Source organism: Plectropomus leopardus, chromosome 19 (assembly GCF_026936395.1).
Source record: "Plectropomus leopardus strain MGB_pleo_1.0 chromosome 19, ASM2693639v1, whole genome shotgun sequence".
Classification (NCBI taxonomy): Eukaryota; Metazoa; Chordata; class Actinopteri; order Perciformes; family Serranidae; genus Plectropomus; species Plectropomus leopardus.
Window position 1 is genome coordinate 14,359,818 of NC_142194.1, and position 25,721 is coordinate 14,385,538.

General features: G+C 37.8%; 1 protein-coding gene across 1 annotated transcript in view; it reads left to right on the forward strand.

Annotated features, from left to right (window-relative positions):
- The window catches only part of atrnl1b (attractin like 1b), an 84,794-nt gene extending 63,526 nt beyond the window's left edge, over positions 1–21,268 (forward strand). Inside the window, exons 27-29 of the mRNA XM_042507654.2 lie at positions 10,298–10,405; positions 17,930–18,044; positions 19,155–21,268. Of these exons, the coding sequence (XP_042363588.2) occupies positions 10,298–10,405; positions 17,930–18,044; positions 19,155–19,279 (348 nt within the window). The 3' untranslated portion in view covers positions 19,280–21,268. The remainder of the gene's footprint in view (positions 1–10,297; positions 10,406–17,929; positions 18,045–19,154) is intronic.
- Positions 21,269–25,721: the final 4,453 nt, after the last annotated feature.

A 25,721-nucleotide genomic window follows, 5' to 3' on the forward strand; every position in this document is an offset into this window, starting at 1 on the left:
ATAGCTACCGTGACTCCGAATCGTGCCTATCCAAAGAATTAAAGTCAATAAAAATTAATGCAGGCAGATGGGCTCACGTCATTAAAATTCTGCTCACTTTTCCTGTCTGCTCTTGGCATTCCCGTCATCTGTTTGTCACTGCCCTTCAGCTGCCACATGAAAATAGATAAATAGTTAAATAAAAATCTCTCTCATCTCTTAATTTCAGGTGATTGAAAAGTTTTGTCACCCGAGAAACAAAATACTTTTTATTCTGTGAGAAGTTTTGTTTGCACATGACATATCAGTTTGTGTCTTTGAATTAATGAATTACTCATTCTAATATATATATGTTTTCTGTATATCTTTATCTCCCGAAAGTGTAAGTCTGGAGGGGATCATGTGTTCGTTTGTTCGTGTGTGTGTGTGTGTGTGTGTGTGTGTGTGTGTGTGTGTGTGTGTGTGTGTGTGTGTGTGTGTGTGTGTGTGTGTGTATCTGTCTGTCTGCAGTTAATCCTAAACACTACCGGACCAATCAGCCTTACATTTTATGTGCACATTAACGACTGTATGCTCAAGAACCTCTCATGGTTACGATAATTCAAAATATTTTACTGACTGTTTAATACTGCCATTGACTGCTGACTCCTCACTCCTTGTAACTGGCTGATAGGAGGCCCATTTTTTTCTGAAATCAGCTCGGCTTAAAACAACAAGCCTTCCCATCTGTTGCAGTTGACATTTTTGTCTTTGTCATGGATCAAACACTGACATATATAGAAAAGGTTGGTCGTATTTTGAACTGGAGCATGTGCAGATTCATTCCATACCTAATATGTTATGATCCACCAAAGTTAGGCACATATGAAGATGAACAAGTCAACCGTTTTAGTCATGTTTGCCTCCATCCTAACTGTAAGGGAGCTGGGAGTGACAAACCAGGTGCAGCTGTGCCATGTTTCAGCTGCGACCCGGTTTTGTTCAGTTCTGCCACACGGCATCATAATACACTGTGACCAAGGAGTGTTTGCCTACCTGATTTTTAGAGTTAGTCATTTTTCCTTAATATTTGTGCTTCTACCATAAGAATGCAGACTACAAAGTGAAATGGTTAGGCCTGTTTGGTTTATTGTTATTTCCTTCTTTATTGTGCTTTAAACGCGTTGCAGCGTGTCTGCTGGAATTGTTTTGAAGGAATTGCAACCGTCCAGATGACCACCTGGCTGAGATTGGCACTCTACCTTTCCAGTGTACTTTTCCAGTTATTGCCCTGCGCTTGAATGCACATTCCCTGAAATCTTTCCTTTCCAGTGTAAAGTTGAGTTAAAGTAGTTTATCTCGTGGAGTAAAAAGATATAATATTGTTTTCTCTTTGAAACATGAACCATACATTCCTTACTATGCTTATTTTTCTGAATCCACCCTGCAATCTAAAATCCCACCGGATTCTGTTACCAGCTACCAGTTAAAATTATTACAGGTTTGATGTGCAGAATGCTCAAAACCTGTAAATACAGCCTCAGGTCTGACCAGCGTAAAGTGTGAAATTTTGCCCATTTATGCAGTTGAAACAAAAGGTTTTTCACTCCCTATTCATGTTTTATTTCAAAATGGAATACTGAAAATCAACATCAAAAAAATCAACGTTTCTGCCACATGGCATTATAAACCTGAGAAAAACATACCTTAAGGTTCCTGTTGTGGCATTTTCAGCTGCCCTACTTTTGAAGAGACGTCTTACAGAGAAGCTGTGCGTTGGTCACCTTTTCCTGAAAGCTGTGACAGTCCTGAGGGTGTTCTCCGGTGCTGTTGTGGGTGCTTCAGCTCTGCCAGTAGTCTTTTACTGCTTCTCATGTGGCGGTTCTCTCAGCCACATTTCCATAATGGCCAAATTAGTGAAATCATTTGTAGTGATTATTTCTGAAGTAGTTAAGGTCTGTCTTATATTCTGTAGAGTAAATAGTACGACGTGTAAAATGGGGCGTTCATCGCAATCACTTACAGAAGTGCTTGTGTCTGAAAATGCTGAAGCTATAAGGTCAAACAGCTAAGAAGTGCTTTTAGTTTGCACACCTCATAAAGCAATCAATGTAAGCTTTTCATGTTGGTCCAAGCCTCCCATTGCCACTATTTATCAGGTAGAAAATTACCCATTCAGGGTCACAATCCCCAAAAACCTTTTAGTATAGATTTCATATAATCATAGCTGGTGAAACCATTCTTTGAACCCCTAACTTGAATTTTTACTCGTTTGTTTGATGATAAACGCTATTATCAGTGTCTGACAGATGCAGACATCATTAATCTCTTAAAAAACTACTCAGAAACCAATATCTCCTTTCTATAGCATCTCTAGCATCTCTTTACTTTGTTTTTTTTTTCTCAAACAAGACTGGACGTTAAAAATATTCCATTTTAAAGTGGGCACTCATTTTTAAACACATGATGTGGTTGCTAACAAAACCATGACAGCAGTTGTTTTGAATGAAATGATGTAATAGCGGATCAAAATGCAAAGAACAAAAGTCAATATAAATGTTAAAAAAATAAAATAAAAATCATGTAAATGTGCATTTTAAGAAGAAACTATTTGTTTTATCTTTAAAAAAGTTAGTGTCTGAGCTACCTTAAAATTTTAAGTTGACTGAATTAGAGAAGAAAAGTTGAGGTAATATTGTAGTAATTCAAATTCAGACAGTGTAGACTTTCTAAAATCAATCTGGATACATTCTAGATATGCAAAAACAAAACAGATTTGTGCTGAAAGTCCAAACTTCAGATTTTCAGCAGTTACTTCATCAGGGTTTACAAGATGCTATTCCTTTATGTTGCTTTAGCCTTGTAATGTAGTTAATTTCTGCAAGGAAGAAGAATGTGTGAAATATAAAAGACGATATCTCTGGCTTTGCTGGTAATTTTTATAAAAACTTAGTCCCATGACATTATACGACTGCAATGCTAAATCAGCGGAGTACTCTTTTATGTTTATGGAATATTTTCAAAGCAGCACAAGCAGACTTTAATTATCCAGTATCTGCCAACCATTTTTAATACAAATAATTTAAAGGCAAGATTTTGATGGCTGTCATAATAAATTACTTGCCTCACTGCTTACAATAGTAGGCATTTTAGGTTACATAGCAACTGAAGTTACCGTGATGAGAGTGTGATTATGTCTTGTATGATATTAGATAAACTGATTTGGTTCTGCTAACCTTGTCCATTGATGAACTGATCGGCTCTTCACTGAGCACTGTGTCCGGTTCATTTGAAAGGGCTCATAAACAGACCATAGACTGGCGAGGCTCTTCCAAATGTGGACTGTAAGGATTTGGGCGGAAAGCCATCTAATGCTCACAAGCCTCTGTTTAACATAAGTACATGGAATAAACGAGTCTTAATGAGGCCACGAGAGATAGCAGAGACTTTAATGAGACACTGATCCAACCAAGTGACATATGGATGTCTGATACTGAATGAACTTTTGGATGTTTTTCATTGGCTTCCTGGAGTGGGATCTGTGTTAGTACTTCTCGGTTTTGCTAGATATAAAAAAGCAATGTGTTAATATGAAACCATTTTCTGTGTAATTTTGGATTTTTACTAGCACATTTGCTATGAGTATACCGAGTTGGCATTGTTTGTTTGTTATTTTGAAAATTAGCTGTGGCTGGAGGATATGATAATAACCACTAACAGCCTATCCGAAACTGGGAGCCATAAGGTGGTGAGTGTGTAATTCCTGGTATTGACTTAATCTTACAAAGCTGATCTTTTACCACACTAATGCACTAATTGGATAAAGGCTTTCTTTTTTGTGAGTTGAAAGGACTTGGATCCAAAGGTGCAGCTGTTGTATTTGAATAATTTCCATTGAGAATAGGTGATGAGACTTGGATCGTGAGTGGGGAGGACAAAGGGATGAAATGACGGCAGCTGTAAATGCCACGGAGGAGGACGAGGGCTGACCTCTTTGAAGCTACCTGTGGGGGGAACGGGAGGGAGGGGGCGCTGACATTTCACAAGACTGCAACACGGAAGATGTTTTACACACAAACATGTAGATGTATCTAATGCAGCGCCTCATTCTTTATCTCTCTCACACACTTATACAGACAGGCACTGATACACAATTAATACACACTCACTACATATGAACTGGATGCATGTGGAGCTGTCATGTTTTACCAGCACTCTAAAAGCACTCAAATCTATTATTGAGCAGCGGCAGTTTAAGCATGCCATTTACTGAGTTCACCAGTAACTAATTAGCATCTGTTTATTTAAAGCTATTGTCAGTCCAAAGACGTCCACTGGTAATTGTTTGTAACTGATGGCTTTAAATCTGCCTGTTGTGTCAGTTGTAGACAAGACATTGATGTAAAGGCTGGGATGAGCCGTGTTGTCTATAATGGTGTATTACCCTAAACTGTATGGAAAATAATGCACATAGCTACCATAACGTCACCCATTGGTTTGTGGACTCCTGTTTTGAAGCCACGAGATGAGCATTTGCCGTCTTGATTTATTGGGGGCAAAGTTATTTGGACAAGAGGGTGGAGCTGTGGAGGAGCAAAGGTTTGACTCATAGATGGTGCTCACTCCTCACAGACATATGCATTACTTTGAGCCTTAAAAACATTTAAAAGAGTGACATCTATGAAAATTAACCTCCTGTATAGTTGTTAACATGGGGGTCTATGGGGATTAGTCTGTTTGCAGCTAGAACTGGAACTGCAGTTTTTAGCATTTTTCAGCCTTGGAGGTCGCTGCTTTTGTATCATTGATATATTGATATAGTTCAATTGTTAGCAGTATGGCTCTCGAGCTGATGTTTGTTGGTCTGTCCAACACTTTTGATCCAACCTTAAATATCACACCAGCTGACAGAAGGATTGTAGAGACCTTTGTGGTGCCTCTATGATGAATGCTACTGACTTTGGTATTCCTCTGATTTTTCCTCCTTCACCAGCAGGAGATTTCTGTTTTCCTGTGACATTCAACATCTTATGGACTGATTCCCAATAAGTTTTGTGGAAAAAAAAGGGTTGCAATTGAGGAATTATTTTTGTTGAAGATTAATCCGTTGATTATTTTCTTGATTAGTCAATTAGTGTTTTTGGTCAATAAATGTCAGAAAGTAATGACGAATGTCAATGTCAGTGTTTCCCCAAAGCCCAAGATGATGTCATGAAGTGTTCTGTTTGGTCAACAACTCAAAGATATTTTGTTTGCTGTCAGAAAGGAGTAAAGAAACCGGAATATATTCACATTTAAAAAGCTAGAATCAATCTGAGAACTCAGACTTTTTTTTTCTCTTCAAAAAATTACTCAAGCCAAATAATCGATTATCAGATCAATTGCCAATTAATTTAATTTTCGACAACTTAAACAATTCATCATTGCAGCTATGGTGCAGAAATTCTTGTAAAATCTAAAATAGCATGGTCCCCTTGTGTGCAAATGGGCTTTAGGCGTGTTTTCTTTTTAAAAAAAACATTTTTTTTTATGCTGGCAGCGTGAGCCTCTACTTAAAAATTATCACTGTAAACAACCCATTTTGATTAAGACAAGTCAATTATCTAATTTTCTATTATGCTTTCATTGACAAAACTAAAAGCAGCACATTACCAACCACCTAATCCTCATGTCTCACTGCAGACTCGTGTAGTCTCACGTTCTGCTTTTCCCTTGAAGAGCTCAATCAGCAGTCATCGATTGCTATAATAAGATTATCCTACTCTTAAGCCCCTGGTCACCTTGATTGTCCCTTGTTCAGTTTAAAGTTTGGACTCTAATAATTTCCTCTAAAGTTACAGTTGATTGAGCGTACCTTTGATTAGAAGTTCAGTCTAGGATATAGCTTACCCTTGGAAGCTGAGAAGCTGTCCCACTAATGACAAAAACAGAACTACGGCAATACAGCAAGGTAACATTTCATGATTATTTTATGTTAGAATTTAACCTCATTACTTATCTTATTACTGCAATAATACTACATTTTTTAATGAGTTCTTGGTACTTCAGCCTACACAAAACAACTCAACCTCACCGACATCATATCAGTGTTGTACGCTGTGGCAGTCTACAAGACAGGATATCTTCATTTAGCCATTTTCACTCCATTAATCCCAGCGCGTGAGTAGATTTTGACATCTCTTATTTTCTATTTTATAATGTTTTTTTTCCAGTTATTTATTTTATTCTGCAGGGCTTGTGGGGACAGGCAGCAATCTTTGAAAAGGACAAAGTGACCTGCTTAGGTGTAAAATATGCTCAGAGGCGGGGTGACACTTACCCTTTTATAGAATCCAGTGAAGGGAATGAAATGCTGCATTCACAAGACAGATAATTCATGCACTCACTTGCCAAATTAATCAAATTGCATAGCAATGTACTGCATGCCCACCCTTATCACAACTGTGAATGGCTCCAGCTTGTATTCTTGACAAAATCAGTCTGTCATTGCACAGACGTTGCTTGCTTTTGCAGAGTTCACTCTTGCCTTTTGTTATTAATTTAGTATTATACTGGCCCTTTGATGACACTTTTTTTTTTAATGTCTGTGGCGGACACAAAGCAAAGTGCTACCATTCCCTGACTTTGCTTCTGCTCTCCTCTTATGCTTTGTTGCTTTAAATGAATTCTGCAACATGATAAATAACATTACTGCTATCTGACATTTAGGATGAATGTTGTTGGACTTGGAGCTCTTGTGTTGGAAACCATAATAAGCCGTGAGCTGTTTTCTTGTTTTGCAACAACCCCACCAGGCCCTCCATCCTGCTTTTATCTTTTCGAAAAGGGCAAAATTTCTCATTTTGACCTGCAGCGGCCCAGCAGCTCAAATCTATCGCTTTGGTGTTGCAGGTTTTGATGTTTAATAGTAGAGATGTACTACAATCTAACACCGGGGCTCTCAGATTTAAAGTTTAAAAATCAGAGCTGGAAGAAGAAAAATCAATCAGGTGATCAATCTCAATTTCATATGGCTGTTGTTTTTTGTTTTTTTCTCGGCTTGACCTCCTCCGGGGAATGTTTTCAGAGTGATTCGACAAAAGAGTTCTTACACAGGACTGACCTCAACTTTTTCTCACTCACTTCACATCAGTGAGTCTGCACAACTAGTCTGTAAAAGAATGATTGAGTGTTCAAAATCATCAGCACAAATAATGCATTATTTGTAATACACAGAACATATAAAACACACACACACCAGATTTCTGATTTTAGCCTTTTGTTGCTTTTATTTGAAAGACATGACTCATAACTTATGACTGGCCCTTAGTATTATTAAATATGTTATACAATATATGTAAAACTTTTACGGTATGAACAGATTAATGCTTCAGTTTGGCTTTACATGTGTCTCACGACCTACTGTAAAAACAAATTCTTAACACTTTAAATATTACATAAAATTAGGCCCACTGCTCCCTCTCTCAAAAATACATGTTAAATGTGAAGAGTTACGTTTAAACTGTCTTGCGTACATATGCTTTGTGTAGATTGACAAATAAAGCATCTTCCTTAAAACAGAAGACATTTTATGATACTTGTGTCATAGTTACAATGATCACTGTTGAACATTTAGGCTTAAATAAAAAGGAAATACATTACATTTTTGTTTGCAATATTATATCTTCAGTAATAATATCAATACAGTTAACTGCACTATTACAAATAAATGGTTAATGAAAACATGTTTATGGAAAAAATGCAGTCTCGATTAATAATTTATCAGCACTGCTTAGTTTTATCATTCAATCTTTAACCTTCATTTTTCACAACACAGGAAACGATATGTCACCCATATCCTGTTATGTTAAACAGTGCACTAAAACATGTTTCTAAAGACATTTTAGGCAAGAAATAGGCGATTCAGCATATATTCAATCAGCACTGCCTAGTTTTATTGTTTGGTGGGAGTTGGGGAGTGACACTTAAACTGTCATGTCTAATAAAGGCAAAGCCCCCAAAAAATCATCTTTAAAATTAGATGCATTTGTTGTAGTCAAAGTGACTCAGCCAGTTTCAGACAGGTCAGAGTGCATTTATGTAAAAGGTCTATTAAATATCGTCTGGATTTGAGGACATGCTGTTTTGATTTGTTGTTTTGTGAGCCTGTATGGGGTCTTTCTTTAATTTAATCTTTATAAAAAGCCACAGATGATTGAGGCTGGTTGAAGAACTGCCTGTGGAAGTACTAGTAATGAGTCTCTTCTAGTTTTTTTAAATATCTAATCAAGGTTTTTGACATGTTAATTGAATACCAACGTTTCCATCAATTTGGTGTTTTCCTGTGTACACTCGCAACAGGACTAACAATTTGAGAGACTGAACACAGCTGTGACGTACTCTTTCTCTACACCCGTCACATTAGATGGAGTCATTGATTCCCTTAATTTAAAGTGTCTACAGAATTGTTTTTCCCACTTGTTCGCTCAAACAATGCTATCAACCTCTCCAGACCTCATCTGAATTTTGCCAATTAATAGCCAGACTAATGAATACTTAATTAAATTCAGAATGAGTGAGGGTGGGGGGTCTGGACACAAGAATATAAGGGTTCAATACAATACCAAGGACAAATTTCTATTCAGGCTTGGGACCACCAAAATTTTTTTCATGCAGCTGACCCAAACAACAGACACACAGGTTTGATTAGAAGGAGAACATCAGATAATTGGAAAGTGCTTTAACAGTCTAGTGTACTTGAAAATCATAGATTTATTTTCTTCTTTAAAGGATTGTCTGAAGACTTGGGTAGTGAAATTAATACTTGGATTTTTTATTTATTTGTTATTTTATTTGACAAAGTGGATTTAACTTATTACTATTGTAGTGTTTGATTTTATCTGTAGGTAAGCTTCACGTGTTGTCGGGGTAATTGACCATCATTAGCTCCAGCTGAGTTGAAATCACTGCCTCAGACTGACTTTTTAAAGCTGTAATTGGTAGGTATTATTTTAAAAAAAAAACTCTTTGTCACATTTGCCAAAACTGTCACTACATCCTCAGAGTAATACTTGAGAACGAACTCTTTAAATGGCATGTGGAGAAATCCAAAGCTTTACATGTTTGCCTCGTCTCGTTACAGTTGCTGAACTATGGTTGGACAATTGCTAACTTTTTGTGTTTACCATTTCTATTTGCAATAGCTTTAACATCAAGTTCTGAAAGTTACAACGCCAAAACATCAAGAAAATGAACTGTACCCTATAAAATGTAGATATAATGTATTGCTCTAGTATTAAATTGTATGTTTGTGCACATATAGAGCCATATTTGTTGAACTTCAGAGAAGTGCAAAGGAAGGGCAGGTCAGGAGGCCGATCATCACATTCCCTGATGTGCTTAGTAATCTGAAGTACAATTAGATCCTAATGCAGCACACTTAAGCTCATCACAAATCCAATACCAATCAGTGATGTCCTTGGCTCTAAAATGGCGGCCTGTTTAGATATTGATTAGACACTGCGTTGCTGATGAAAGTATGGCGCTAGTTGTTTTACAATATTGATTAGCATGGAACAAGAGAGGCTATTTTCCCTTCAGTCTGGGAAACAGAAATAGTGTCACTCTGGGGCAGTAAGCTAAACATGGCATTTCTGTGCAGAAATAATCGTTTTTATATGTCTCTGTGGTGGTGTGCTGCACGTGGAAAAGAAATTACAGATAATATTGTGCTGCCGGCTGCTTGATCAGATCAATAAAGATGAATGAATTTCCAGTTTTTTGTTTTTAATGTTAGTCTGAAAAACATTTGTCTGTATCTAATCCTAGTATTTGTAGAAGTGCTGGTTTACATTGAGGTCATATTACTGTAGTGTGCACAATATTAAAACATGTTTGGAATAATTTAAATACATTGTTTATGTGAATGGACAAAAAATTTCAAGTTTCAAAAAGAAAAAAACAAACATATATTTGTGTTAAAATCTATTAGATGTTGATTCAAAATAAAAGATCACACAACTGGAAATCCTGAGTTTGAGCTCAGTGAGTAAAGTTGGCCACATAATAATTCTAAATAATGATAATAATCTAATGGAGGTGGTTTAGGATGATACTGACTTCCTTTAAATTTTTCATTATTATAGGCTGATATTAAAAATGTGGATTTTGTATTTTCAGCTTCACTATGAATATAGCACGTTTGAGGATTCATAAATTCATGTTGTATATTGCATGTAAATAATTTAGCACTTTGTATGTATTCATATATTATTATTTCAGTAGAGCATATGTCTCTCTTGTTTCTTTATGTATCTGTTATTTAATTGGACTGCGTTCTATGTTTTGCTTGATTTTACAGCAACTGATGAGAGAGCGTCAGCAGATGGCCAGTCGTCCATTTGCCTCAGTTGCAGTTGCACTGGATGCCAACACAGAAGAAACAGAACTGTTGCAGCCTGTGGTTGATGTGAGTCCTACACAAATACACACACACACACACACACACACACACACACACACACACACAAAATATTCTCAGATGAATGCCAATATAATGTGTGCAATAACATGTAGTTGCAGTGTAACTACAACTGTATTCCTGTAACATCTTGCAAGAGTCTTTTATACTGATGTCTAATAATGATGCCTCAGTATTCTTTCATCTTAACTACTGCAGCGTTCCTAAATAGCAGCAAGATATGTTTTCACCAAACTGGAGTCTTGTCATCTTTGCACAGGCATCTGATACAATCAACCTTAGATTTGTGAGTGCTTTTACTGACATACATACAATAGTTTTGTAGTGCCACATAATTGAACCTCATTGTGATGTACTCAACCGGCTCATGCCCTCCGCTCCACAATATATCAGCCTTTTATCCGCTGCCCACATCAATAAGAAATCTCCCAGTGATGGTCTTTTCTTCCTGTGTCCCTCTTCTTTATATGAATTGTCCTCTGCAATCAGGGCTACAGACTTGCTTACATTTTTCGGTCATTATTATAAAAAAAGAAACATCTTTTAAGCAAAGTGATGTCATGATGCCAATTTAGATTAAAATTGATTGTTGTTCTGGTGGTAAAACGATGATGTCAACATCGTGCGTGGAACATTTTATTATTCTTTGTTCTGCGGTGTGCATATTTTCATTTAGCCTAATTTGTCCTCCTGGGTTGTTTACTAGAAACATGCTTCATGTTGATTTTGAACTCAAATTTGTATTCATTTGTTATTAAACCCCGAATGCTCATGTGTTTTCGCACATCTGAAACGATCTGTCCAGTTGCCTCTTTATTCCTATGGTGTGAATACCTCCCATACAAATAGAAAATAGAGAAGAAGTCTGGTGCTAAGCACTGTCTAGGGCTCTATGACACACAGGATAAAAGCATAGCTTGGAGCAATATGGGGAGCTACATTCTCAAATTGACATCGGAGGACCAGCAGTGTTTCCTTAGCCAGAGCCACCTCTGTGTCACCTGCTGCTGAAAGAAATAAAATCACTGTGGCAACCGGGAAAGAGGTATTACATTAGCTATTAATGTCTAATACTGAGTGGTACTCACCATGCATTATGGTGTTGTGAAGGGCAATGTAAAGAGCAAAAGAGGAGAAAAACAAATGCTTCTCAGCTCTCTGAGTGTACTTTTAAAGCAGGGGAGGTGCAGTCTGAATCTGAATTGTTCTGGAGACTACTGCTTTGCCTTGATTTAGGTAAAATGTTAATTACATACTTGTCATTTGGACACGTGTGTCAATCTGTAATTTCGTAATTTATTCCAGTAGTGCCCCCCCCATTTCTGCAAAAAATCCAAATGCAGTGTTCTTGTTATAAGGCGCATTAAGGCAGAGACTTTGCATCCACTGGAGAATATTGCTGTAAACAATATCCCAAGCTGTTTTGGAAATGATAACTGGAAAAAAACGCTCTTCAGTCTTCTGTTTCTTGACCCTTTCAAGATGCAGAATGAACCTACAAATGCTTGACTTTCAGTTTCACTTAGATGTCCGCACAGTTTTTTAAGAAGTTACTATAAAAGTTTTGTGACAGAAAGCACCTGAGAAACGTGATTTACATGTGTCCTAAATTGATTTCACAGAAGTTTGCATGCTGAATGCTTTTCAGTAACACCTCATGAAGTAGTAAATTCAGCATACAAGCAAACAATTTTCCTGCCCAGTATATTGCCTAGATGGGTTTTTAAAATTGTAGACTTTTTAAAAACCTGTAGACAGCCTTACATCTAATTCAACAAGCAGCTCCTAACTAAAGAAATACTTCAACCCCCAACATGAAAATTTGTTTATTAATAAGTCACCCCATGTTTTAGGATTTACATATACATACATATATATATATCCTTTATTTGACCAAGTAAAAGTCAGTACCTCCTAAACAGACACCCCTTTACGACAGTGGACTCAACTGAAAGTGGAACTCGCAGCCAGACTTCATTGAAAAAATCTGTAATTTTACCTCCCTAAACACAGGAGCTGCTGGTCAACCACTGCCTCGTTTAATTAGTTTGTGTTATTTTGTGACTTTGGTAAATCTGAACTAACCCTTTACAAACAAACTTCCTGATCAAGGTTACAGGAGACCAGCAGCTTCTGTGTCAAAGGAGGTAAAATTACTGTTTTTGTCAGTGGTCTCTGGCATTTCAGAGAGCATAAATAAGCTTCACCTTTAGTTTACATCCCTGTCAGAAAGAGCTGTCTGTTTGGGAAGTACTGAGCATGTGACAGATTAAATGAGAGTTTGTTAACAGATGTTTCAATATAGTTCTGCAGTTATAAAGTGCAGACCCCTGTTAGACTTCAATTTATCTAGAATTTTCTCTTTTTTTGTATTCCTAATTCACTGGAGGCAGGTGGGAAAAATGTTTTCTTCAAGAATTCAACACAAAATGGGAATTGTATCTGATTACCAAATGATCATTTAGGAGGTGAAGTATTCCTTTTAGGTGTTGGTTAATCATATATGCTAGATTCCCCATTCACTTCCAGAGGGACAGGAATGGTACTGAATGACATTCAACGATGCCTGACGCCTGTGTTACTGTAGGCAGAGTGTTGATTCTAGATGTGAAGTAGCCAAATAGAACATGAATATCTTATATACACTGAAAGGTCATAAAGCATACCTTACAGGGAGACAAAAGCAAAACAAACACTCAACTGTGTTGAAAATGTGTTTTTCAGAGGTCATGTAGTTGCTGCTGCATTTGCTGCAGTTTGCTCACTGTGATGTTTTTTTTTTTTTAATTAAGTTTAATTATTAAGTCTCCAGCTGTTAAAATGATTTGCATGAGGAAGCTACATCTATAACTGAAATCTTTGTATCTATAGAAACACAGAGTGTTATTCAGCCACAGCACACTGTAGCCTTTTGCCAGCTTTTAAATATGTCAGTGTATGAGCCCATAACAAAAATCTGCATGGTTTCAAATGTGCAAATGCATATGTTGGACTGCATACTGCTCCATTACATGCCTTGGCTCCAGCTGAAGGTGAACTGTATAAAACAAGCCTAATTCTCTTTTATAAAGGTTAATTGGTCGGCATCTGGCACCACTTAGCTATTGGAAATGATTTTTGATGTCAAAGAGGACACCGATGTCACGCTAGCATCACTGGTTTCCCATTTGTTTCACCAGCTCTGTTTGTACTTTAAACTCAGACCCACTCATCACAAGATTAAGTGTATAAATGATATAAGCGTATATACAGACACATGAACTGCAGTGCTGTATATGTACATTCAGAAGTCTGAGGTTGGTTTAAAATGTCAGGGACAAAGTTTGGATTAAGCTTTAGAATATTATAACCACACTAAAACATGGTCCAGCTCACACAGGAAACAGGGGCTGCAGTATCAGAATGACCCCTCACACCCATTCCAACACAACATTTAAGACCCTATTCTCCGATTCTACTGTCAGCGCTGATCTCACTGCATTAATTAGTACCAGCTCTCTGTCGCTAAGTCTTTGCAGACCCTCCAGCTGGTCTGAGAGAAAATTACAACAGCTTTTGTGCCCATTTCCTCCATTTTTGGTCAGTTTAAACCCCATAAGAGATGGACATTACATTTAGTGACCAAGATGTCAGCAGCTGTTATACAGAGAGCCAGTCGGGGCCCAAACACTGCAGGCCCAGGCCTCGGTGCCACAGATGTCTCTACTCACTATGGCCGGCATTTAACATATGGAACCACTAACAGACAGCGAGTATGATGGATGACACCTGTCAGCAGGGAAGAGGAAAGCGGATACATTTTGTGTGTGTGTGTGTGTGTGTGTGTGTGTGTGTGTGTGTGTGTGTGTGTGTGTGTGTGTGTGTGTGCGTGTTTGTGTGTGTGTGTGTGTGTGTGTGTGTGTGTGTGTGTTTGTGCACATGCTTATGTTGCTTGGATGGTTATGAATGAGCATAATACAGCTCGATTAATGCATATTGTATAAATACAGGTAGTTTAAACCTTTGGAAGATATTAAAATGGAGACGCAATTTTAAAAAAGCAACTCTATGATTGAAATAGAATGAAATGGTTTATTAATGTTTCTATTCTCTTTTGCATTTTAGGGAATCATTCCATTATCAGAGATTAATAAGAGCATTTCACCGAGAAAATGAGAAAAAGCAAGAAGAAAGAAGGCAGTTTGCCTTCGCTATTATTGCTGCCTTTCACACAAACAAAAATTTGTAATTTATATTTTTAATGGCAAACATTGCGCTCTCTCTTTTTGCTTTTTATGTCAACAAAGAGCAAATGTCTGATTGAATATGTGTCAAACATCAAACCATTTTCATACATTATGTTTCAAGGCAGTCAATCCAAGAATTGTTGAGATATTTCAGTAAAAGCCAAAAGTTTCCATTTGCTTGTGGCACTAGAGGAAAAGTCAAGAGATGTTGATGGCAATCGTCCTTTGGGGACCATTAACATTTTAACCAAATTTCATCTCAAGCTGTTCCGTAGGTGTTGAGATATTTCAGTCTGGGCCAAAGTGGTGGACTGACAAACCATCATGGCTATCCCTAGAGTCCTACTTACCATGTATTTAAATCAGACGTTTCCATTTCATAACTTAGCAACTGACCTTGCACTGATTAATGTTAAGATGAAGACTTCTACATATGCCATACAGCATTATCGTGGCTTCTGTCTTACAAACCAGAATTTGGTCTCAGTGTTACTAATTTGTTTGTAACAGTGTAATGATGTTTTACCCAGTGGTCCATGTAGCTTGCAGGGGAATCTGCCTTAATCAAAACTCAGCATAGGGTTAAATTAGCTCCCTTGCATGAATATTGCTTATATAGCTATTCATTAGCAGGATCACTCTAATGGTCATGAAATGGCTAGCAGTTTAATTGCCCTTGTATGTCAGCTGTAGATCAAATGTAGGTCTGCTGTGCTTAAAAAGATGCACGAGAATATTGTGTTCTGATCATGTGGTCTAATTGGGTTGAGAACGATGCATGCACAGTAAACAAGCTGTCACTCTCAAGCCTGCCTGCAATATAGAAACATGTCTCGTATGTGCAGTATGACTCTCATAGCCTCGTGTCACTTTCATATGGTGCCTTAGAAAGTTTTGAGTCACTCAGAGCATTACTTTTATTGTTATCATAGGTTAGAGGCGACAAGACTAATTAATGTACCTAGGTCGTCCTTGATCCAGGGTTGCGTGGAAATTTTTTTAAAGCTAAGTATACACTGTATTTAGTGAAAGGGTAGTTTCAAATTAGGCCTTGTAATGTGTGCTCTCATTAGGTTTTATGGCTTGAGAAAAGCGTTTTAAATGTTGGGCTTCTTCGAACAGTTTAGCAACTGATTGACAATTAGAGTTTGTGTCTGTCACATTTAATGTACTTTCTTTTTGTACTTTGGTTCACCTTTGTCCCGCTCTCCATTCTCCTCATCTTTCTGTCCTTCTGTATTAGTTCCGGCTGATTAGTAGTACAGACAAATGGAAAATAACCTGGGCCAATGTTGACAGCATTCATAACCTCAAATGATTCGAAGTCTGCAAAGAGGTTTATTTTTTGAGAAAGGACAAATCCATTAGCTTGAAGAATCATCCTTCAATAGTTTCTTTCACTTGATCGAAGTTGTCAAGACATATGACATTTCTCATTTAAAGTGTTCTCATCTTATTCATCATGTACTATAAAATTATTATCCATGGTTAGCTTTGTATTAGGAGGTTCCTCATATAAAGGGAAACTTTTTTTGTGTCCACTTGACCAATGTGAACAACAGTTTTAAAAATTGGTGCAGTACTGCACGAGAGAGCTAAAACCAGCAGCAGCAAAACAGGCAGCAATGTAATCTCTGCTGCTAACGTTCACAAAATTTACTTATTTTTGCCACTGAAAGTCCAGGATTCACATTTTAAGTATCTGAACGTACAGAGTGGATCCCTACAGAGATAGATTTTTTTTGTTAGAGTAAGATCCTTTTGTTTAACCAGAAACCACCCTGAAATTGTATTTTCCAAAGCCACCATTGAAATAAACAGTCATTTCTGCAAATATAGAGTCAGCACATTGTGCATTACAGGTTCATTTCAGTCAAATTAGAGTTGGTGATTGCTAGAACGATGCAAAGACAAACCTCGACAGTTCTTATGAATTTAATTTTGTTTCTGTAGACTTAGAATGAAGTACGTTTTGCCAAGTTTTAATAACTGCTCATTTAAATGGAGTCTGGGGAGTTTAGCCGTGGCAATTTTGGGGAGGGCTGTTTCTGGTTAAACAAAAAGGGATCTTACCCTTTAACTAAACGTCTGTCTCAGTAGAGCTCCTTTCCACAATGTTTCAGTCACTTAGAATGATGATCTTAGCCTGTCAGTGGCAAAAACAAGCTCTTTTAGTGGATGTAAATTTACAATGCTCAGTTGCCTTAATGCTCAATTTTAACACCTTCAGTATCACCATATAACTAATAAACATACTGTTGTTATTAACTATGGCATCAAAAAATGCCAAAATTAATTGAAAGTTTCATGGAAAATTACACTGCATGCCTTATAGGAAACAAGATTGCACTGACTTTTGATCAAAGGAAATCTGCATATTTGACTGTATCATTCAGTATATTCATATTCAGTATATCAAGGCTTTTAGAGTTAATCCTCATTCAGAATACTCAAATTAGCATCTTTTTTTTCCTGTTTGCACGGCTGCAATATACAACATATTCCAGAGGAACATGGTAGTACAAATTAGCACATCCCACTCCTGATGCTCTCATGTTTTAATGCATGTGCTTGTGCGTCTCTGCCTTTCTACCATTTTGTCTCTGCAGACTCCATCTCCATTTTAAATTCAGCCAGACACTGAGGAAAAAAAGTCAATTCTATTCAGACATGTTATTATTCCCCAATTTCTATCCCCTCATCCAAAACATGCTGTGAAACCCCTGACATTCATTATCAGGATGACATGTTTTTCACGCTTGAGACAAGCAGTTTTGGCCATTAACTGAGAGGGTAGGTCATTGTCTCAACACATGGACTGTCTGACAGGGACACACACAAGTGTTTTTGTTGTGTGACCAATCAAACCATTTGTCTCAGGAGGAGGGCGTCTTGTCTTAAATGCTACAACTCCAGCAGCTAATATCAGTGAGTGTTGGCCTGCTGGTCCCCAAAAGAGAAAATTCGACAAGATGTTGTAGAAAACAATTATCAAGACTTTCCGAGTGTGACTTCAACATCACTTTGATTTAAGCTTAGTTGCCAAAGAGACACTGGGTTTCTGTACCAATCAAGTCAATAAAGTACTTCTATCATGCGTTTTTCTGTCACACCTTAACACAAGTTACTATTATTGATGTCATCTGTGAAGGACGCAGGATACAGATCTGAATAAACTGAATAAACCAGTGAACATTTTTCTGATTTTAAAAGTTTAGTTTCTTGAAATTGTGTTTCACATGTGTGTTTTTTTTTTGTTTGTTTGTTTGTTTGTCTCTCATCTCAGGGTGCACCTAAACCTGTTGCAATGGAACCATGTTCAGGAGGGAAAGCTGCTGTGTTGACTGTCCTCATGCGTCTGCCCTCTGGACCGTCAGACTTACCTCCTCCAGGACAGTCAGGTAACACACACATTAACCATGTCATCACTGGTAAATTATATGCCCCAAAACTATCACATTTATAAAAAAATATATATGTATATATATTCTATATTGGAACTTTTGTTTGAATTATAAAACTTAAGTGATTTCAATTTTTCAATTAGGCACACCTAAGGTGTACCTAACACCTAGGTATATTGTTTGTGTGTCTGTAAGGTGAAATGTGGTAAAACAATAAAAACAGCACATTACTGCAGTGAGTGATGCTTACCACACTCTGTTTTTTCTCGATAAACTTTGATTGGCTTTGGGTTGCACATTATTAGTTGACAAATAAACTACTTTTTAACCTTTTTGCTCTGGATGTGTGTGTATGTAGATAGAAGGTTCATTTTATAAACATGACTTTTGTTTTTTGGGGATTCAAAATAGATTTCAACTCAAAAAAAGCTTGTGGTACAGACTCAGAAGCCTTTCAGAACTGACAAAGAGCATTACACTTTGTTGGAGCAGAGTAGTAACAGTAGCATCTGCATACAAGTGAAAAGTTACATGGGGCACATTTTGACAAATACTGTGTATATAAATTGTGAATAAGAGTGGTCCTGGGATTGAACCCTGGGGCATACCCTTTATTACATAAGGAGAGCTAGAGGTCATGCCTTTAGCCTGGACATACCATCATCTGTTTGATAAATAATTTTAAAACCAACAGACTGTTTTCACAGTCAAAAATGCAGTGTATATTACCAGCTATATGCTTAGCTCGGTTCAGTGACCCAAATCTGTTGGTGTTCATAATTTCATATCATAAGAGTCAGCAGGTCACAAGACCCAGTAAATGAATTCAATAATTACCTTTTTCAAAAAGCATATCCACATTTAAAATACAATATTTCAAACATAAAATACAGTCATCTTGTATACCACCAGAATTATACTGAATATATGTCACATACAGCAAATGGCTTAAACCATAAGCTAACATAAAAAACAACCATTCCTAATGTAAGATCGTAACAGGAAGAAAAAGAAACATTTGTTCTTAGAGGCTGCAATATGTTCTATATAAAATTGGGTTCTTGAGATTTTTTGTTTCACCATCCTCACATTTTTCTTTCTCTTTAGGACTCATCGTTGCCAGTGCGCTGATAGACATTTCACAGCAGAAACCAACAGATTTTAAGGACAAGTCCCAGGGTTTAAAGAACCGAAAAGCCCTTCCTCCTGCACACCAAGGCACCTGCGTCTGAGTCTAACCCAAACCCGTCAATCCATTTGGGTCACTTTTTTATACCATCTGAGGTCATATTGTTCCAATATACCACAGGTCCCAGTTGGAGGCCTTTCCAGAGACAACCCATGGCTACATGTAAAAGATTACATCTGGCTGCTACCGCGAGTCCACAAGAGCACAACCCTGCTTACCTTTTCTGCCCCTTTGCTCAAATCTGCATAAATCAATCTCTGGTCACATGAATCCTTCTCCAATCTCTGGAACAACTTTTCCTCCACTTTACTGGGCCCAAATAAGCTTTGGCAGACATCATGACAAAACTTGTCTGCGCTTAAAGGGGACCTGCCATCAGTGACATCAGAGACAGATAAGTCAGGAGGATCTGCACCCACTGAAGCTTCAGTTGTAGAGATTTTGCCACACCTCATCATCCATTTGCCCAGCAAGTGGGAAAAGCAAACGTATCTGTACGTTACGTCGTATCAAAGTTTAATCAATTTCCCTTACGTGTTGGAAATACAAGAGATGATTTTTTTTTTTTCAAAGGCTGGTAGACATCCAGCACATGCTGCCTATGGGGTTTTTGTTCTTCTTTTTGCTTGCCAACAAGTGGTATTCTATGGTGCTAAAGCATTTAGTTCTTATGCGAAGCCTTTGCTGTATGGACTGAAATCATTCTGCCTTTTTCATGGGGGAAGCTATGCGCTAGGCCAGGACTCTTTTTAACACCCCGTGACCACACACAGTGTTTTCACAGCTAGAGTATTTTGTCACACCACTTCTGCCAATTATCTGTTATAGCATTTACTGTACATATGTATCATCCACCCAGCTGAAGCTAAAGTCTGTATTTTCTGTGGAGTACATATACAAAATGCTGCAGACATGAGACTGCAATTACTACCAGCAGCATAGGGGTGCAAACTGGAGGCGGCACGAACAACGCATCAGTCATCAAACTAAAGCATGGAAAACTCCAAAACTCTAGAACACTTAAATGCATTTTTTATTAGCGAACTGGAAGTTTCATTTGTTACAAGATCAGTTCTTTCAGTGTGCTCACAACAAGACGTTGAATGATGCAGAGAAACACTGAAGTTCTGGTCGATTCTTTACTGTAGTCTGTTATTGTGTCATTTGCTGTGCAACTTGGACATTAGGTTTTTTAACTTGCCCTTGGATTGGTGTGGTGGATAGATTTTGGAGAAAGACATCTGCTTAATGAAATCAGACCAGGGACACCATGCTCCCCTGGCTGTTTACTAATTTGTTTTGTAAGTTTTTTTAAGAGCCCTCTGATGCTATGACTTTATTTCCATCTTTGAGTACAAGGATTTCCGTTACCTTTTTATAATGCCTTGGCTTTCCATGGAAGGAGGAGGACATGTTGATCTGCAGAATTTTAAAAGCTGTCGACCATTTTTAGCCCTGAAACCTCCACCCTGAGCTGTACAGTGTCTTGTTGGAACAAATGTGAGTCTTCGTCACTCTTATCTCTTGAGATTTCCTGTGTTTGTCAGGTTTTTATGACAGAATGGCAAGAGATTATCATTTATTTTAGGCCTTGTCACTTGTTACTATTTCATCTACGATAAATTGTAAGTCTTTTGCTACACTTGTGAAAAGAGCATTTCTGTTAATATTTTTTTGTTTTGATATTTAACAGATTCCTGTGTAATAGCATTTAACTTGATTATGTTGTTGAATTAAATCAGTTGTTTTAATGTCAAACTCCTTTTGAATCGTGCATCTTTAAGGACTGTATGGGCATTGTCTTGCTTTTTTGTTGCAAAGTGGTCGTTACGATGCATTTCATAAGGCTAGTATGCCAGCTAATGTGTTTTTATTTTGTGTTTGTAGAATAATCCTATAACAGTGTCATTACACAGGAATCAGGGTCTCACTGTACCGTGAAAAAAGATGATAAACTGCATATCAGTAATCTTCAGTGTATTTTAAAGATGGACAACATGCCAGAAAATAAAAAGAAAAACAGACCTGAAAATCTTTTGTGTACTCAAGTCTTTTCACATAGTAGGACATATAATACAGACATTGAATTCTATGCTTCTCCGTCTGCTTGTCTGGTGTTTTTGTCTCTGAAGCTTAAACCTACAATTTGTAATTGTGTTCTATAGCCGACTGCTCAACACTGGTTGACTGCCTCAGCTAAAGATAATTATTCCCCCTGAAAGTATCTGAGAGAGAACCCAGACCTGAATTTTTGTGTTTTTGCCTGTGCAAGAAGTTGCAAAAAAAAAGAAAGACCTCTACACAGTATGATAAACTGTCTTATCTTTTAAAATTTGTATGAATGTATGTGTTGAAATGATTTAATGGCTGGTATTTTGATGAAGTTGTTATTTAAAGGGGAGAATCTTCTGATCTTGTCCCCAGCTCAGAGGGTAGGACACTCCCGGACCTCATTGTCACCCCCATTTGCAGACTTTTTCGGTAACTGTTATTCTTCTGTGAGTTAGCTGCTAACTGCTGCAAACTGCCTTTTATATCTCCCAGCAGTGGATTGCAAGCACAACACGTCAAAGCGTGACAACCACGGGCGTATTATGAGACAAATGACCCCTGATTACACATATGCAATGGGCACCACTATCTCTCTTACCTAGGTGCAAGACACAGGTGGTTGCGGTGGTTTTGCATTTCTTTGTAGTCCTCACACATTTTTTTGTGGTTATTTTGTCTTTTTAGTCATTTTGTGTCCATTTATAGTCATTTTTGCACCCTTGTGGTTGTTTTTTGTCTCTTTGTAGTCATTAAGTGTGTCTTTGTGGTTGTTTTGCCCATTTTTAGGCTGATTTTGTGTCTTTCTTCAATTCCCTTGCATCTCTCTGTGATCTTTTTGTATCTCTTTGAGCTCATTTTGATTCTCCTCCTGGTTGTTAAATTAGAGTGACATTTTGGCATGTGAAGGCCAAAGGCCCCCCTGAAAGTTTGGGCCCCTGGGCCTGTGCCCTCTTGGCCCGCTTGGTAATACAACCAATGTCATACCTGTCCTGGCCATTGTCCGATCCTGCCGGCTGTTCCCTTTACACAGATGTCAATTTGCTGCTCTTACTACATCTGCTGCCGGCTTAAAGGTGACACAACTCTGCCTCCACACTGTGACTGTACCTTTTACCAGAGAGGTGCTGTGGCATATCAGCATGACATTCCCACCTTGAACAGGCAACATAAAAGGGGCTTTGGCTCCAAGCCTATGACTTAATTAAACCCACTAACCATTTTTTTTTTTTAAAAAAAGCATTTTTTAAAATTTCTATTTGGGTAAAGTCAAATTAAAAACAGAATAAAGCAAACTAGACACATCAATGAACACTTTTTCTAGGTGGTTTATCATCTGATCTGTATTGTTACAGGCAAAATTAATCAAAAACCAAATAAAGGTTAAATAAAAGCTAGTTTTTCCTTTTAATATTCAGCAGGCATGCTGTCAGAACTATAACAACATCTTTCATTTTTCAAAACTTCACCTGCAAGGTGCACCTCGGGCTAGACATGTGACAAAAAAGAACATGCTGCATTAGCCTCCTTTAAAGATGATATTAAGAGGTTTGTCCTTCACTGTGCCAACAACCTTTCAGAGTGCTTCTGCTCCCTCTTCAACATCAGTGGTGTGCATTTGAACAAGGATGTAAAGAAAAGGGGATGCAGCCTGCCAAAGAGCTACTCTGGATAATCCTCACTTATACTTAACAATATACTTATTAGCTGCAGGCGCTCTTGGAAAAAAGCCACTATAGTACCCTAAAGGAGTGTGGTTGTATTATAATGCTGCTGATGGCAAGAAAGCCGACAAGATAAACCCATTTAGTGCTGCTGTTTGTGTGAAGGGCACAAGGAGGAAATCTTCATAAAGGCCATGTAATGTGTGTCCTTTATGAAGATTTTCACATTTCAGGTTTTACACAGCGTCCCCTTTTAAGCGGGATTGCAACTGCGTGGTCAAGAAAACATGTTTCTTTTAACTCTGTCAAGTACCAAGCATGAACTTTGAAAAGAGAGCTTTCAGACCTTAGCTCATGTCCTCAGTTTGCTAAAAGAGGATCTACATGCCCTGTGTGCACTTCTAGCATGTTAAAAGGAGGTGACAGCTCTAGAGGTGACAGGTGGTCTTAGGGCTTCATTGTGCTGTGCAATTTTGTAGTGCTGATGGCTGCCAGTCTTACTTGTGAAGTGCTGTATGACTCCCCTTAAGTCCTCCCCTGCTGTTATGGTGATGCTGACAATAGACATCTCTTTGAAGTAGGTGCATTAGTGCGATTTTTGCCATTTGTGCAGATAGCAATAGAGTCACATAATGACTAAAAAATGATGAATAAATGACACACTGTACAGGCAAAATTGATAGCTACTTAAATGAAAAGCTCAGAAGGGATTGCACTGAAGTACACAGATTAGAGACACAAATGTCAAGCTATAGCTGTATGTAAACGGATACAAAATCTTCAGCACATTGCTAAGGATTTATGCAAGGCTGCTACAAGGAAACCATGCACACCATGTGTATAGGTTTGTATATTGTAGACATTGACACTTTTTTTAAGCTGTTGGCTTTTAAATGCATGTAAACAAAATTATTAGGAAAGTTCTTGTGAATATGATTGAGATTTTGTACACTAACAGTTGCGTGTTAATGCCAGGGCCACCTAATTGGCCCCGTGTCTGAGAAAGATCCAGGAAGACACTTCAGTCTGAGGGCTTTTCACCAAACTAGCTGTTGGCTGTTCCAAGGTGTGACTGGCTGTTATTTTTCAAAATGACAGTTGAGTGAACAGAGGTCATTGCTAAGTACTGGAGAGGGATGTGCTGAAAATATTCAGAGTGACTGCTGTGCTGCTGAGCCTGAGTCACTGTTGGCAAACTCATCTCCAGTCTGCTCCAATCCCTGATGGGCATATTGTCTGGCTTTTGAAAATATTGATTTGTACTTAATTCTATTTAAGCCTGTTAATAATAATAATAATAATAATAATTCATATCCAACAATTACTGAATAAATTAAAGTAATTACTGAACCCAGATTTCAGAATGAATTTCGGTATTGTACATTTCTGCAAACCATGAATAAACGTTACATTTGTAGGTTTCATTATTAGCCAATATGTTGAAATCTTGTGGTTAGGTTTACGCAAAAAAACAACAACAAACAAACGCTTGGTTATGGTGAGGAAAAGATCATGTTTTGGCTTGAAATACCTGGTATTGTCACCACAACCACCGCTGGAAATGTGGAGACTTCACCTTGAAAATACTTAGTTGTTGTTGCCACACCCATCTCTGGAAATGAGCTGACTTCGCCTTAAAAAATACCCGTATGTCACAACAACTCCCGCTGGAAATGTGCTAACTTTGTCTTGTAAAGTACCTGGTTATTGTTGCCTCAACTATCACTGTGAATGTACCAAAATTGTGTGAAAAAATACTGGTTGTTGTTAACTTAACCACACCTGAAAATGTGTCAACGTTGCAATGAAAATACCATGTCATGTCGCTACAACCACGGCAGGAAATGTGTTGATATGGCCGTAAAACATGCGGTTGTTGTTGCGTAAGTGCTGCTGAAATCGTCATATAAAAACACAGCTGGTCTTGAATAGTGGTCTGCTCCTTGGCCACTTGGCAGTCTTTTTGTCTCTGTGTCAGTCCGCCCATCCTCAATCTGATGAGAAGGCAGTGTGAACCTTTTGTTCTTGCGACTGGGCTTAATTACTGAACTCATCATTCAAAGCTGAAATCTTAATTCTGTTATCTAATTTTTACTTACTAACTCTAAATAACAACTTTAAGAAAGCAAACCAACCAAAACCTTTTGGGTCATCTATGTTTTTCTCCTCTGGTGACAAAGTCAAATCACTGTGCATCAGTGTCAGTTTGTGTCCCCTTCTTCTTATAAATAGCACATAATTCAGTTTCCTTTGCCCTGATACGATTACAAAATGTTCCTGAGATAAATTGGATAAAGTCGGGGAGACTTTGCCCTTGTCTTTTGCGTAAGTATTCAAAATGCACTTAATGCAACCACCAGAGGGCACTACATAAATAACCTGTAGTATCGCACTGACTAAAAGGTTATGAGTTCACCAATGCATGTCAGTATCTCAGAGCAAAACATGTGTCAGCACAGAAATTAACACTCTTTAGTTCTGTGATTCACTTATGATGGAAGAGTATAGATTTTTATTCCTGTTTGTCTTGGTTTGTCTCCAGTATTACCCAGAGATGGTGATTAATCTGTCACTTACAGCAGTGTAATTCACGGGGGTGTGTCAGAAGCCCGATCTGCCAAACCTTCCAATATAATCCTGCTGGAAGAATTTCGATGCCAGTGCACATTGTAAATCAAACTGTCCAGGCCTAAACTTCAGGGGACATTTATGCCAGTGTGTTTAACACCAAATAGGGAGGGTAAAAACAAAAAAACAAACATCTGTGAGGTG